The 16,249-nt window shown below is 42.7% G+C and overlaps 2 protein-coding genes across 10 annotated transcripts in view; one reads left to right on the forward strand and one right to left on the reverse strand.

Moving 5' to 3' along the window:
* The window catches only part of TMC5 (transmembrane channel like 5), a 27,066-nt gene extending 17,241 nt beyond the window's left edge, over positions 1-9,825 (forward strand). For all 9 annotated transcript variants that reach the window (XM_040079238.1, XM_040079237.1, XM_040079235.2 and 6 more), the window contains 12 exons: positions 199-365; positions 1,008-1,086; positions 1,471-1,568; positions 3,255-3,350; positions 3,926-4,001; positions 4,601-4,734; positions 5,898-6,071; positions 6,465-6,543; positions 6,874-6,966; positions 8,033-8,134; positions 8,411-8,456; positions 9,022-9,825. In XM_040079238.1, coding sequence (XP_039935172.1) covers positions 199-365; positions 1,008-1,086; positions 1,471-1,568; positions 3,255-3,350; positions 3,926-4,001; positions 4,601-4,734; positions 5,898-6,071; positions 6,465-6,543; positions 6,874-6,966; positions 8,033-8,134; positions 8,411-8,456; positions 9,022-9,143 — 1,266 coding nt within the window. In that variant the 3' untranslated portion in view covers positions 9,144-9,825. The remainder of the gene's footprint in view (positions 1-198; positions 366-1,007; positions 1,087-1,470; positions 1,569-3,254; positions 3,351-3,925; positions 4,002-4,600; positions 4,735-5,897; positions 6,072-6,464; positions 6,544-6,873; positions 6,967-8,032; positions 8,135-8,410; positions 8,457-9,021) is intronic.
* On the reverse strand, positions 9,634-16,196 carry GDE1 (glycerophosphodiester phosphodiesterase 1). Its single transcript, XM_040079244.2, has 6 exons — positions 15,942-16,196; positions 14,510-14,685; positions 13,283-13,388; positions 12,805-12,897; positions 11,984-12,195; positions 9,634-11,586 (listed from the first exon to the last, which is right to left on the reverse strand). Exons 1-6 carry the CDS (start codon positions 16,194-16,196, stop codon positions 11,439-11,441), a joined length of 990 nt encoding a protein of 329 aa, XP_039935178.1. The 3' UTR covers positions 9,634-11,438.
* Between the last annotated feature and the right edge of the window lie 53 nt (positions 16,197-16,249).

Consider the following 16,249-nt stretch of genomic DNA (forward strand, 5'->3'; position numbering starts at 1 on the left):
CACCCTTGGTCCCACATAATTTAGGGGAAGGGGAGAGGGTCAGTGTGCTGCTGCTGATGGGCTCGTAAAACATGACAGTCTGTAACCTGAGAACATAGAAGGGGAGAGCCAGGGAGCTCCCCTGTGGACACACCTCCAGGCAGTGTTTTGGTTAAGGCTCTAAGTTTGGGTTGTTTATGTTTTTTTTTTCTCTCTAAGCTGTTTATGAAAGGGCACAGAAGGGATCTAGAGGGACAAGCTGCCATGTTGGTGCTACCTGTGATTGTATCTCTCCTCAACACCTTGATCCCATTCTTCTTCTCCTGGCTTGGGCACCTGGAGAGGTTTCAGACTCCTGGACAGCACATATATGTCACTATTACCAGGTATTTCTTGCTGCCACCTCTTAGTGCTTTTTGCCTAAAGTTGTGTGAGCTCTTTTTGATACAAAGCTGTGTCTGGGTGGTGTGGGGGGAATAGGGAGCTATGGAGGAGAATTCATCATCTCCAAAGGCTTCTGTAAACTCTCGTCTTCATGACCTTTTGTCTTTCATGGGTTTCTGGGGTGTTATGTGTCTGCATGAGGCTGAGGAATGGTTTCCCTCCCAGCTGAGTGCACTGTGACACTGGGCTTGTAGCATTCCTTGATGGCCCCTGGGCTCTTGACCCCTCTTCAGGGAAGGAAGGGAAGCAGAGAGGGGACTGAGATCATCTCACTTAAAAACAGATGCCTGGAATTCACACTGCCTAACCCCTGGTGTCCCTCAGCCCTCCCTCCCCTGAGGAGCCCCCACACCCAGCCAGCAGCCTGCTAAGCAGACATTGTGCCAAGGTTGTCATGCCCAGCTCCCCTTCTGCCAGGACAATAGAACAATGCCACACCTGACCTCCCAGGAGAGCTCCTGTTAGTCCTGGCACTCTGCAGTGCCAAGAGGAGGTCAAAAAGTGTAACCCATGGTCGTCCTGCCATCGCTCCCTCCAGGCATGGACCAGCTGTTGGTGCAGTTACTCTTACTTTTTCTTTTTAGAAATATCATCCTGAAAATGTCAATTGTTGGAATACTGTGCTACTACTGGCTTAACATCGTGGCTACCTCAGAGTCACAGGTAAAGTTTCAAAAAACAAAAATCTCTTACAGTGCCAAGTTAGGAACCACTTGGATAAGAGACTTGCTTCAGCAAAGAGAAGCACATGTGGTGTCTTGGGAAGCTGAGTTTCCTACCCTAACAGTTTTTATTAGCAACTTGAGAGAAATCAGCTGTAGCAAAAAATGAATGGCCCAGATGAATGGCCCAGCTCAAGTCTCAGCTGGATGGCAGCATTGTTCACTGAGAAGTCAGTCAACTATGATTTGCCAGCCTGCTGGAATATATTTGATCAAGGTTTCAGATCTTTGATCAAGTTTCAGATGCCCAAGCATTTGAGAACAATGTTTAAAACACATAATTTTTAACTTCTAGTATGACTTTTTTTCCTTCTCTTTCTTAAAGTGCTGGGAAACTTTGGTTGGCCAAGATATCTATCGTCTTGTTCTAGTTGACTTCATATTTTGTTTGCTTGGCTCTTTCTTTGGAGAGTTTTTACGAAGGTGAGTACTACTTTTATAATCTTGTTTTCATTCATTAACCAAAGATACGATCTGTTTTCCCCATATGAGAAAAGTCCAGCAGAAGCATGGCTGCAGCACCGCTGAGGTTTCCTTGATTTTCCCTACCAGGCAGAGTCTCTGTGTACATGCCTTGAGTATATTGCTGTTCCCCCTTAGAAGGAGATCAGTGTGTCCTTTTTCTCTTTGGAGATGGAAACACATGCAGGGAAGAAGCCACATCCTACTCTCATGGATTTCCTGAGAGCGAGGTGACAACCTGTTGTCTCAAGCATGAACCCATCTTTTCTGCATAAGCGTGGGCACACTGCTGCCTTTCCTTTGAGTCCACTGTGACTTTTTCCCTCTTGGTTATGTCACTGTAGTGTCCACAAGTTTAAAATCTGATTTTATCAATCTTATTAAGCTTATAATGAGTCTCTCAAATGTAGAGGTCTGCAGCATGATAAATGAGAAAGTATTGTGGACTGGATGTCAATACAGATCCATATGTAAGCAAGAAGTCATTCGCTTCTGACATCTGCTCTGTGAACCTTCCTAGTGCCAAACATTGCTTATGGCTTAGGCAGTATTTAAATGCTTGCCAGCTCTACAGAGCATTTAAATCCCTGGCTATATTTTTGTGTAAGAGATTCATTGTTTGCTCTCTGCCCATTATTAGAACAAGACTGGTTTACAAGGTAGGGCTTTGTTAACTTTTTGTTAAATTAATACAAAACAATGTTGAGAAGTTCTTGAAGACTTTTCTTCCACGGCCCTTGCCAGTGTACTTTAATCCTCTTTTCTTGTTGTGTTCAGTAGGAAAACACCTCCCAGCAAAATGTCACAGAACTGAAACTGCAATGTCAGCCTTGATGAATGGCCTCCCCTAAGCTGGGCAAAAGCCCCTGATGTAGGCCTGTGAAAGGTTAAAAGTGCAATTGCTTGTATTTAATATTTTGAGCTCAGAGTAACCTCCTGAAAGCCCTGCTCTGTTGATGATGCAGTTGATAAGGTGGTATCAAGATGTGATAGTTACCAAAATCGCTATTGCTCTTGCTACAACATAGAAGAAACTGGGTCTCCCCAGCTAAGAAAAAATGAGGTGGCTAAAAGGGATTGTTCTCAGTAGGAATCCTCTCAGTATTTGCTTACCTGTCTGTTTCAGCTCCTTGCAACCTCAGTTACTTTGAAGTAGGATGTATTTGAGGGTACATTAAGAGTATCAGTGTACAAATGTAATTTTTTTTTTAATTGAGGCTAAAAATTCTCAGGATCTGGAAAAGCTGTTACAGTTTTGTACTGAGGCCCCTTGACATTTCAGCTGCTTAAACACAAGGATACTTGTGCTTAAAGCAACAAGTAGTTACTATAGTATAGATATGTACAGATACGGCAAGAAATCCTTGTTGGCTTCCTGTTTCAGTTCTGTGAAATATATACTAGGTCTTTAACCCTGCTTTGTTTTACAGGATTTTTTTTTTTTTTTTTTGCCAAATTATTTCATGTTTGCTGTGCTGTCTAATGAACAAGCAGCTGTGGCTACTTGGCATGACACTAATGCAGCCTCTAAATAATTTGTTACTGATGCCTGTATTATTCAGAAGGTCATTTACAGGGATTTCTACAGAGAACTTTGTCATTTAGCAAATGCTATTGTGCCATAGTTTTTGGTTTCCCCCCCCCCAGAATTATTGGAACCACAGTCTGCGTGAGCCTGGGGCTGCCAGAATTTGATATTGGACGAAATGTTTTAGATTTGATCTATGCACAGACTTTGACCTGGTAAGTGTTAAATTTACAGCCAAAATTTCATTTGCACATAGAACTGTCATGGAAAAATTCTTACTCTGATGTTTGTGGGTGCTCCCCAGAAAGAACAGGATAAATGACCAGGAGATGAGCTGTTCAGTGCCTTTGGTAAGGACTGTGACTTGCCAAAGTAATTATGTGGGCAGTTAACAGTAACTTCAGTCAATAGTTTACCCGGTGGCCACCTGGTCTGGGAGAAACCTGATAGGTTACTGCAAGAATATCCTGGAGTTTTGTTTACTTTCCCACTGGGATGATGTTCTTGTTGAAGTAGTTCCAGTATTAAATGCTGGAAAAGATGCCTTATTTCCAAGAATGAGTATGTTACTCCAGTTATAAGAGGGGTCTGCAGATCTGTACATAGATATGTGTATTTGAAATTGCATATTTTCCAAGGTGTACTGCTAGAGGATCAAGGGTAACAAAATCACATTTCCAAATAATCCCACACTATCTCTATGTGATATTTTTCTGCTTTCAGTGCACTGAGAACTGAATGGTGAATAGTGAAGATGTAACTTTTTTCTCCTATAAATCCTTTCTTGTAGGATTGGTATCCTGTTCTCACCTCTGTTGCCTGGTATCCAGACAATAGCATTTTTAATAGTATTTTTTGTGAAAAAGGTAACAAACTTTATATGTATTCATCACAAGTAATAAGGCAGTAAAATTAAAGGCTGGAGAACTGACAGTGGACAAGTGCATATGCCAATATAGACACTCAGCCTGTGGCTGTGACTTTGGCTTCCCAGTTACTCCCCAGCAACTCACCCCCGTGAAATTATCTAGGTGTGAGCAGGGTGATTCAGCTAAAGATCATGGTGGAAATGTCTTCTTTTCAGAATTCTTTGTCTCAGTAGTATGACCAGCTGATAAGTAGTTTGTTGGGTCATGAAGCAGTTTGTAGTGTTGAATGTAGAAGAACAGAGATGTAGGTAGAAAGATGGATTCAAATTTCCCTGAACCATGAGTTTGCATATGCTACAAAAGCAAACTCTACCAAACAGACTTCTCAAGAACCCATCAGAGCTCATTTTGCCTCTTACTACTTTAAGACTACATTCTTGAAATTTTCTAAAACGACACTATATCTACCAAATCCACATAAAAGTTGTTCTTGGAAACTTCTGATTGATGCTCTTTCAGCAATTTCAGTGGGATTGACTTAAACCAAGTTGAAGTGACAGGGAACAGCACTCCAAAGTGCCCTCATCTCTTTAAAGGTCAGTCTGATGAGGAATTGCCAGCCCCCTCGCAAAGTCTGGAGAACTGCTCAAATGATGACATCCTTCATTCTCCTGCTGTTTTGTCCTTCCTTCCTTGGAGTCCTGTCTGTCATTGGAGTCGCTGTCTGGAGGTATGGAAGATCACTGGCATTCAGGCCTACTTAAATGATGCTGTGTGACCTAATACTAGCAGAATAGTCTGCATTTCTCTATAAAAGAAATTATATTAATTACTGGTGGAAGGTTTCAGGTGTTCAAGAGATGTTCTGTGTCCTGAAAACAAGACTTGCCACGTGAGCTTGTGAGAATGTGGCTCACTGAGTAACTTGTCTCCTGAGAAAGTGGGAGGAGAAACAAAGTTGCATTGAAGTTTTGGATTCCTATTTAAATGCATCAAGTTTTACTTTTCCTTCTCTTAAAAAAGTTTCTGTGACCAAGTCCTAGCTCCTAGCTTACTTATAGTATAGGTGAATCTGGGTCTGCAGCAGAGAAACACCTGGGAAAACTCAGTTGAGGTCAGCTTCTGGATTATTTATGAACTTCAGGGGCTCTTTCCGCAGGCAGTGCTGACCCTGTAAGAGTGCATCTGGGTTGTTACCAGTATTTTAAAGCTGCTTTGCTTTTGTGTGTTACTCTGGTCACAGGAAGGAGGGCAGCATGTCTCTTGAAAATAGTCAGCAACATGATTGCGATATTTAGTGAGAAAAGTGACTAGAAAAGTGACTACACATGAAACCAGGTGGGATGAAAGCTATCAGAGCTATCATTTCCAGATGGCAAGTGGGAATTTCAGACTGTCTGGAGTGGTTTGGTTTCAAAGGAAACACTTTCCTATTTCAGTCTACCTGAAAATGTTAATTCTTATAATGGACTGTCTTATTTTACCACATTCTGTTGTTACTGAAGATCTGCAGAGACTCATGTCCCTGAAGGCAAAGTGAAATGATGGTTCCTTGTGGTGAAATGTTAAAAAAATCCAGTTTTTCAATTTCCTGTAGCATGTGCTACAGTGATTGACATGTTATATTTATGTCAAGATTGTGCTTACAGGGCTTGGTACTGATCCATTGCAGCAAGGACTCGTGTCTCACTGCATTGTCTGGGGTGGGCATTTAATAGCTGGAGAAGGACACAAGCTAGAAATGAAATACAGATCATGGAAGTACCCTGGGAGTCCAAAGACAGTAGACGGCTATAGAAAATTGAGGAGCATCTTGACGTACAAAATCACAATATCAACTAATTCACTGGTTAAAATACAGAGCTTTAAGTAGCTGTTTATTCACACTCTCAGGTTAAAACCCTCAGAAGAATGTGGCCCTTTCAGAGGTTTGTCTTCGATGTATGCTGCAGTTGCTGAGTGGATACAAATACTGGAAAGTTACACTGCCTCGAAATGGGTAGTGTGGATCTACCATAACTTAATTACGAGTGAACTTTTCTTTTTCATCCTCTCTAGTTTTGTACTGTAAGTATCTGCTAATGAAAACAACCAGAAAAAGGCCTTAAATGGAAAAAAATTGGCAATGACAGATTCATTCTATGTTATTTTCTTATCTGAAATGCACCTTGTATTGTTGACTTACTTTAATGTACCTCTCATCCTTAATACAAGTCCATCAATTTTTGGGTCTTTTCCAAAAGAATGTTTTAAGCTATTTCATTAACTTAAAATGTTTTAAGCAAATCCGTGTGTTTGCCATTCCTTGTGTAATTGTATACATCTATTTTATATGTGTGTCTGTCCAGAGATATGTGTATATGTGTCTTTTAAAGGGTTAAAATGAACAAGATACATTTCTAACTAGACACTGACTAGAATAGAGTGTTCATATGTTGGGCCTTGTTTTGTTTTGTTTAGAATTGTTACTTATCTCTACTGGCAAATAATACAAGGAAGAAAGACCATGACCAAACTCTTACGTAAGCAAATTAATAATGTAAGTTTGGCTTTCAGCTGTATCTTTTGTATAATTTGGCTTCTATGTTGATTGTCTCATCCAGCTTTGTGGGGCTGTAACCTGTTTTTGCTGTAACTGTGCAAAGGAGGGTGGGAGCCCTTCCCCATGGGAGTTGCAGGGAAATTTAACTCACAAATACAGTTGTAGCAAAAGAATTTTATCTTCAAGATATGCTGCTGCAGCTCCCTCTGTAGACAGTTTATTTTAGAATAGAAATAATTATTTTGGTCGCCGCTTACTTACAGGCCTTAAGCCTCTCAAGGATAATTAGTGCATTCCAGCTAATGATTAAATATATCTTGACTACAGGCAGGAAAAGATAAGATGTTTCTGCTCAAAAAGCTTTGGACACAGCAAAGGGCAAAACGAGGCTCATCTGCACTGGGAGGAGGAGGCCAGCAGGTCAGTCTGAGTGCTCAGCTTCTGCTGTTTAATTGCTTGGTGCTGTTCCACGGGGCTCCTCCAGCTGGGCAAACAGGCTGCTGCTTTGGGGAAAGTCTGTACTTAAAACTTCATCTCAATGTTTACTACTTAACTCCAGACAGCAAAAGGATGCTGTGAAAGCTCCCTATTTGTTCCAGGCTGGAATTCAACCTGATAAGGATACAGAAAAGTCCTTACCCTCACCAGACATAATTTATGGTTATGAAACTTCAAGAAAACATTCCTAATGTTCATGTGCAGTGATGGTCACCAAAGGGTTTGGTCACACTTGAACCTTGCCTAGGCTAAGAGGGACGCTGCCTTCCTCTCTGGCTATGGATTTCCTTAGGGGTTATGAATTGTGGTCATTTTCAGCTGAGGTAAAACTGAGTGCTTTGACCTAACCCCCTTTTGAATCCCATACAGCATTGATAGACATCTCTTGTCCTAAACTTGAATTTATTTTTTGAGGCAGTCCTGCCTGCTGACCCATCAAATTAGTGTTAAAATGAACTTATAGGTTCTGTCTGGTGTTTTTATTTGGGTTGACTAAAAACTCATTAACTCAAAACTACTGATAAAGTATTGGGTAGGTTTCTCTCCGTCCTTGCAAAGAACCAAATTCCCCTGTATGACTGGCTATCATTAAAATGATCATATAAATTAAAAAACCAAATATAGATAATAATTGATATTGATCTGTTGTTAACTGTAAATATTTGTGTGATAATACAAATAGATACTGACTGTAAAGAGGTAAGCTGAATATGAATGGGCATTTTCTGTGTGCTGGGGATTTTCAAACAACCTGTGCTGGTGTTGAGTGTTACAAGGGGGACTCCTGAGAGGGAGATTTGGTCACCGACCAAATGTGGATGTTCTTGTAGCGTTAAAGTGGGATTTCAGAAGGAGATTCCAGGATGATCTCATTGTGGATTTCACAGAAAGGCCATCTCCCTGAGACAAGGGGGATGAGCAGCGCTGACCATACAGCCGCAGCTGGAAGCCAGAACACAGACTGCTGATGCCAAATCCTGTTTTTCAGAGAGGCTCCTCTTCGTACCACCCGTCCAGACAAGCTGCCCAGGAGGTGCCAGACTACCCAGGAAGGGCATTTGATGGAAACCAAAACACATTCTACAATGAGGTGAGACAGTCAAAAGAGGGAAATGTAGATTCCCCTATACAGAATCTGGGGCATGACATAGGTGATGGGTGTATGTGTAGCAAAGTACTGTATGCATGGAAATAACTTTAACTTGAAGAGATATAAAAATGTGATCAGAATAGCTATTGAACACTCATGATCACAAACCTGTTCAAGACTTGGAGAGTATGGTTTTGTTACAGATAACTGTAACAAATACAAGAAAACACAGGAAGGAAATAATGACCTAAACCTGCTTGTCACTTTTGTTTTCAGCATCCCTTTTCTGCTGAGATCTCGAGCAGCAGTGACTTTCTACCAGGTAAGCAACTAAGATGAAACACAGAAAGCTCTTAAAAATTCAGCTCAGTAAAAAAGTTTGAGGTACAGACACAGCGTGTGACAGTAGCATGTGACAGGGACACAGCATTTTAGCATCTTGCATAAAGAGCAAACAAAATGACTGGGCTTGTGGGGTGAATATTTTCTATAGGTTGTGCTTTTTGGTAGCTTATTCTGGCATTGGTGGTGACTTCTAAAGACTGACCTCTGGCTCCTGTGTACTAGAGAGTGAAATTCCTGGGTAAAGGAGCCTTTTTGTCTTATGGGAGCACCCAACAGACAGGCAAGAACTTTAAATCACTTTAGAAACAGACTTCACATCTTGGTGTGAATCTCAGAAGAGGTTACTAATGCTGTTAAGAGTCCCTAGAACATCATCATGCTCAGAATAGAATAAAGCTAAGGGATCTTGCGTGGTAGTTTGAACTTCCATGTAACTTCATCCCCAAAAACTGCCAGTTGAGATCCCTAAAGAGCGCGGGGCGCTCCGGTGGGGATGCTTGTCCCCAGCGGCGCAGTCACCGCTGTTTGCCCTGTGCCCGCAGGCTGGGAGCACTCCCCGCCCAGGCGCAGCCCCGGCGCGGCCCGGGCCGTGGAGCTCGCCCTGCGCGCCAGGGAAGAGGCGCTGGGGGAGGACGGCGGGGACCCGGGAGGATATCAGCCCTGAGCAGGTGTGGGCACTGAGAGAAGGCACTGCCCGCAGAAAGCAATCCTCTCTTGTACTAATGGCTGAAAGAATCGCTGGAACATCTATTTTTTACGTCTGAATGGAAGGAAAAATAGAAGAACAGATTGCAAAATGCGTCCGGACTTGGGTTTTTACTGTGGTAGGGAAAATCCACCTGTTGGGGTTGTTTTGCAGCAATGGTTTTGGTGACAGCCTTCCCCCAAGCATCACTTCGATGCAGTAAGGTTCCCTCCAGAGCTGGCCACGTGCTGTTGACTAAATATAAGAAAACTTGTGCCTAACTATAAGTAAAAGTTCTGTTTTCAAAATATTTTTTTACAGTTATATGGTTTAAACAGCTTTTATCTGATCTAAACTGAACCTGAAGTATTGGTCAAATAAAGAGAAATATATTAAAGCACAGTTGTTTTTAATGATTGAGACATTGTAACGGTTGTGAAATAACTTGTGTGAACTCGGTTCATTTTTGTGAGCCATTTTTACGGTTTATTAGAGTCATTTAAAAGCAGCTTTGATGAAGCCATCAGAACTGAGTGACTACTTAGCAAATTCTCATCTGTGTAAAACTATTGCTTGAAAGTTTACACCTCTTCTCCTATAAAGGATTTGTTGGAGATAACACAACTAAGATTTATTTTTTTATCATACATGACTGTGATTTGATTTTTATTCAAGGCCACGATTTTGCCACCACCATGATAAATTTTTTGTTTTGTTTAGCTCATTTTCTGCTAGTGTCTGTTTTTTTCCTCCCTTGTTGCTCTGGAAAGAGGCACATCTTTTCCTCTTGCTCATAATTTAGGTTAAAGATAACCCAAACCCAGCCACCACAGATCAAAGGACAAACTTTACACACAGTGCAAGAGCAGAGATTGAATTTTATTGTTTCCCTGCACCTACAGCTGTGGAGCCTGGCTGTGGGCATTGGGTCTGGGGCTGGTTTTTGCACTGAGGATGGAGACTCAGCAGTGCCAGAAACTCAAGCCGCAACAACAGCTGGACCTTTGGAGCAAGGGCCATTTGCCATGAAGAGTCATTTGCCCTTCAGCGGCCACAGGGGCAGCCCCTGCCGGGCTCAGCAGTAACACCAGAGGCCACAGGACAGGATGTGGACATAAACCTACACATTCTATAGGATGTGCACCAGGAGGCTGAGATTCCTGCTTCTGCAGTGCAGGGGGAGTGGAGTGAGTGAACAAATGGAAGAGGCTCCTGTCATCCTAAGAGGGAAAAGCAACTCCTTTGTGCCTGGATGAAGCTCAAGATACAAACAAAAACCCCATCACCCCTGGGCAGGTCGTAGCATGATTCTGTGGTATTTCAGAAGTTTGGATTAACCCTAACTGGGACAATCTGCACTAATTGTGACATTTTACATCAATGCCCTTCTGCACAGCTGATAAAGAACACCTCCCCATGAATTCTTAGAGAATTGTTTATTGAAACTGCAGACTCTTTGGAGTTCAAGTTAAATGTGGATTACGGTTTCCATATCCCTCTGAGTGCCCTTCAATCATGCAACCAAAGGCAAACTAAAAAGACATTTCAGCTCCATTTGTTCTACTGCTTACCAGCACCCAATATATAGCTTTCTCTTAAAAATAAATACATTCATGTGCTGTGTCATTTCTTCATTAGAAGAAACAATTTTCTATCCTCCCTTAGTTCTCTTAAAAGCTGTGGAAGATAAGAAGCTGCTCAAGTTTTATTTCACATCACACATGGAAAGGTGGCTTTTTCTTCCTCATCAGGATTCAGCACAGCCATCTTTCCATGCAGGGCAGGGAAATATGCCCATCTTCTATTTTAGCACCACTGTGCTATTATTTCCAGTTTCTGTTTTAAGAACAGTAATGCAAATGATTTTAAGGTGTTAAAAATCAACCTCAAACTAGTACACATTTGTAGAACATCCTGTTAAAATTACTAACATCAAGTTATGATTTGAAATTTTGACACCAAAATCGCAGGTACAAATTTAGAACCAAAATTTAAACAAAGCCAAGAAATAACCAGAGAATTCTAAACCCACCTGCACAGACAAGGTATGGCCCAACGGGGCTGTCAACTCTGATTCTTTCACATTACAGTGATCTCCTCAGAGAGTGTGTGGCTGCACCACAGCTTGGCCAGTGCACTGCTTTGAGATGTGACCACAGGCAGAAGCCAACTGCTGCTCAGCCTTTCCCAGAGCTCTCCTCAGCAGTCTGGATGCCCTCCTGGCTGCAGACCTGCCCCAGCAGGGCCCCCAGGACTCAGTGAGGTCGGCCTGGGTCAGTAGTGGGGCTCACAGTCCTCCACCAAGCTGTCGGTGATGTAGCTGCAGTCAAGGACACTTTCATAGTAGCTTTTCTCTGCAAACGTGTTCACTGTCCAGGGAACCACTCGAATTCCTCTGGAAGACCAGTGCCTCACATAGTCCCTGCAAGGAACAGACACACCCTGAGAGCAGCCTGACACTACACAGAGTTAAAGCAGATGGTGCTGAGGCTACAGCTGAGTTTTGGTCTTGCATCAGCATCACATCAAGGAACAAAAGTGTGTCAACTTCTGCAACATCATCTTTTTGTGTTTTCTTATTGTAAACATGCAAAAGCAACAAACATTTTTTGAGATTAAAGGTAGGCTCTAACAGAAGGTAAAAATTCAGATAAAAAAGATAGAGGCTTAAAATCATAAAACAGCACAGAGTAAAGAAATTATCACATCTTATCCAAGACTAAATGGAACATTTTGATAAGCACATACTGTGTTAACCCCACCCTACATGCTAACAGAAGAGAGCATTTCCTGATATATGAGTAAATTTTAACACTTACTGAGAAACAAAATCTTTCTGTATGAGGAAAGCTGAAACCCCACACAATCGCCACAAGAAACTGTGTAGGCTCCAGTCCAGAATGACATCCATCATCACATACAAGAAATGCTTCCAGGAGGAACTGAATCGTGGTGTCCCATCTCCCAGGTGACTCAGCTGCCAGGGCCTGTGTGTCAGTGCTGTCACAACCTTTCTGTCAGCTTGTCTCATCTGGAGGACCAAGGAGAAAAGACTGTAATTCATCCAAAAGCCCAGCTGCATTAAATACAGTATTTGAGAGATTAGACACAAAGTCCTAGTGTGCATTTATAGCTCTACCAGAATCCTTCTGACCTTCCCCTCCAGATCCTTTTGTAACTCTTTTAGAAGGATATTGATGATATTTTAAAGGGTTTTTTTCTTCAAACTGAATAAGCACCAGCTCTTATGTTAAGGAAATTACATAGCAGTCACGCAATGTATAGAATGAGAAAAAAAAGTAAGAAGACCTGGCAAGAATGAGGAGAGTTTTAGGAGAAATCTGGAATAAGAGGTATCTTTAGCAGGTACCTTACACACAGATACCTGGCCAGACACCAACTAGAAGAGCAATGCACATTTGTCTGCACTGCTTTCAGATGGAAGGGAATTGCTGTAGATTCCTATTTGCATCTAATGAGTAGAGTGATCTAATAAGACTATGCATTATGCTTCATTTGTTTTTAAAAGCCTTAGGAATTTGAACAGCCCAAAAGTAACCTGGAACTGGGAGTTTAATACCATACTGAAATTCCCAGACAGGACTAAAATAATAAAAAATAAACTTTTAGGAAGCATCACCTTATAAACAACATCTGGCATGAAAGAACAGACTATGCTGCTGTTATACAACTGTGGAAATTCCTGGTAGAGTTGTTTCAGGGCATCAACTGCCTGCAATTAGAGACACACAGAGATGTTATACATACACTCATATTTAATTTACACTGCTAAGTCATTTTAGAACGATCTTAAAACCACTCCCCTGTTGTGTTGCAAGACTGAAATAGAACGGAAAAGAAGAAAAACAGCATCTTATTTATAGCATTAACACAGAAATGACAATTTGGCTTTTTGCAAAAGAATTTCTGTTCATTACTCTATTTACAAAAGTCAGTAGGATTCTCAGTGTTTGAAATATCCTTAAATATGTTGAGGATATAAATTTTTAGTAATACCTAGGCTTTAGTTCAAGAGGAAAATTATTTATTCCTATATTTTACTAGGCTAAAGAAAAAAGAAGGGGTGAGGGGAGGTGTCATGCTGCAGTGAGCAGTACCTGATTTGCATGGCCTTTGACATCAAAGTAGATTGTGAGATTGTGATGCATAGACTCCACAACAGCTTCTCTCAGAGTTGGTACCTTTTCATCCTGGAATTGGCTCCTGTAGAAACAGAGGACTCATTGGAATTCAGTTAACATACATGTGCACACACATGGGCCTGCATATCGCCAACCACACAGCTGATTCACAGTTTGCTGCTGCACTGCTACTGGAGGTGGGACCCAGTGCTCACTGGCCCCGTGTCTCACCCCAAAACACCAACCCCAGTTCTTCACCTCCTTCTTCAGCTCCCACAAACAAGCCTTCAGTCCCAACCGCTGCCTTCCTCCTGCTCCTACTGCAGTCCCCAGCCCTGAGCCAGAAATGCAGATCCTGGCAGAACAGACAAGACAAGCTGAGGATTCAGCAGAAGCAGCTTCGCCCATCAAGAAATCATTCCTGATGGGGTGACAGTTCATTCACTGCTGACACTGAACAGCAGCTGCTCAGCGGTCACTGCCTGTGGAATTCCTGCTGCTTGGCCCAGGTGATCACCTTTCCAGTGAGACAGGGAAGATACTCCTTGTGCCACACACTCACAGGTGGCATGTTTGCAGCTCTGGAATTCTTTAATGCAGCGTTTCAGGAGCACACACCACGAGTTCTTCCTCTGAAATGGACTCACTCATGATACTGCAGAAGTTGCATTGTTATCAAATTCTTAGTAGTATATAAAAAATATTTTCCTTTGCATACCCCTAGGAAGGACCTAATCAGCCACTAGGGTCACAGTGAGGCCACCCAAAATCTGTCTAGCTACTCTTCAACAGTATAAACCTGATGTATAGAATCCTCAAAACACCACCAATCAAGAAATACACGTGAATAAAATTAATCTTAGAAGTAATTCCTCTAGCCAATTCTGACATATCATGAAGATACCAGCACCTTTAATGTCTTGCAGTCAATCCAGGACAAGCTGATGTAGAGATTGACCTGTTTCATATTAGATGCCTGTGGACTTTGTCCCTGAAAGCCAGTTTATCTTGACTCTGTTCCACTGTTCCTAATGTAGTGGTGGGTAAGGAGATATAGTCTCATATGAATCTAAAATCAAATTAGAAGTACCATAGGACTAAGTTTTAAATTAAAAAAAAAAAATTCATCAGTGATAGATCAAGTCAATTATTTTGTTGAAGAATTATTTTTCCACTATTGAAATTTCAGAATAGTTCATTTACCATAGCCTGTGTTTTGCAGATGGATTAAGCTTCCTGATTTCCTCAAAAGTCAGGTCCTGCAGTCTCCCAGCCCCATCAGTTGTCCTTTCGACTGTGTCATCGTGCATGAGAATGGGGACACCATCTGCACTAAATTCAAGATCCAGTTCCACGCCCGTTGCTCCATTCTCAGCTGCCTTAAAAAAAAAAATTAAAAATCCACATACACAACAGAAGAGACAGCTTTATAGATTTGGGACAGCTATAATTCACTTGGTAAAAAAAAAAATATTAATGTACTTTTCAGTAGTCTTCACCTGCAGAACAAAGCAGGTTTTATCCAAATCATTGTTTTAGAGCATTCATAGATCAACTGAACCGTCAAACCTATTTTACAGCTGAAACCATGATGATTCTGCCTCAGTCTTGGCACTGGAACTGTTTCAGGATAAAAATGCAGAAAAGAATACCACTCTCTCTTTCTGATGTAATAACTCCAGAGTCTTTAAATTATGGTATTTTCTAAAAGACAAGAGAAGCAAATGCCTGCAGTTTACATTACTTACACTTTAACATGAAGTCAACACTGTTTACCGTGTGAGTACCAAGCAGTAGATGAATGCAGGCAAATCCCTGCTCCTCTCTGAGGAATGGCCTTATCAGAGAGCAAGAGGCAGCCAGGCTGCCTTAGAACACTTCATACACCCTGTTCCTGCTCTGGATCTTTCCCAAGAACTCTTCAGAAAAACACTTGAGTGAAGTGCTAGCAACACCAATTCCTGTGAAGAACAAATGCTCTCCTGGGAAAAGGGACAATGCACCAGAAAGACAAAAACTGGGTATGCACTAGAGGTTACCTACAGGTGTCTGCTACGTAAGGATTGTGCAGCTTCAGAATTTATCAGGACTGAGTCCTGTCTAATGCAAAGGCAAGAGATCCTCAGAGCAGCAACACTACATTGCAGAGACTGACATTCACTATTTCAAATGATTCTCAGAAAGAGACTGTGAACCCTGGCTGTGCCTTGATGCCTTGCAGATGAGGCAGCAGTAAGTCATGGCAGGGCTGCACACAGTGAAGTTCTGGTACCAGATTTTCCCCTTATTGTGGATTCTCATCACAGATCTTTAAGGTTTAAAAAAAACAAACAACCTGTTACTGAGTTGCTGTCCATTCTCCGTGTGCTGTTGCTACATCAACAAAACACTATTATAGCTGCAATGGTGAAATATCCATCAGCACCAAGGCCATAACAGCTCCCACAAGATTCAGATCTGATCTGAAATTCCCTTTGGGATGAAGGCTCGAGCAGCCACACAGCTTCCAGCAGCTATCGGAAGAACAGCCGGAGCTCCTCACGGCGAGGAGGGCTTGGTGCTGGAAGGGCGGATTATCAGACACAACCCACCAGGCCCCTCAGGCTGAGCCTGTGCCCCCCAACCCCTCGCTGACCTGTCGGATGGCCGCCAGCGTGTTCTCGGGCGCGTCGTGCGCGCCGCCGCGGTGCGCGATGCGGGAGGCGGCGCCGCGGGGCCGCAGGACGCGCTGCGCGCTCTGGGGCGCCGCGGGCTCCAGGGCCAAGAAGTGCAGCGCCAGGTAGAGCCCGGCCGGCAGCAGGCAGGCCAGCGCCGGGCTGCGGCTCAGCGCCAGCGCCAGCGCCATTAGCGCCGTCAGGGAGCTCAGCAGGCCCTCCCCGTGGCACAGCATGGCGGGGCCGGGGTCGGGGCCGGGGCCGGGGTCGGTGTCAGAGTCGGTGTCAG

This window comes from Hirundo rustica, chromosome 15 (genome assembly GCF_015227805.2).
Source record: "Hirundo rustica isolate bHirRus1 chromosome 15, bHirRus1.pri.v3, whole genome shotgun sequence".
Lineage (NCBI taxonomy): Eukaryota > Metazoa > Chordata > Aves > Passeriformes > Hirundinidae > Hirundo > Hirundo rustica.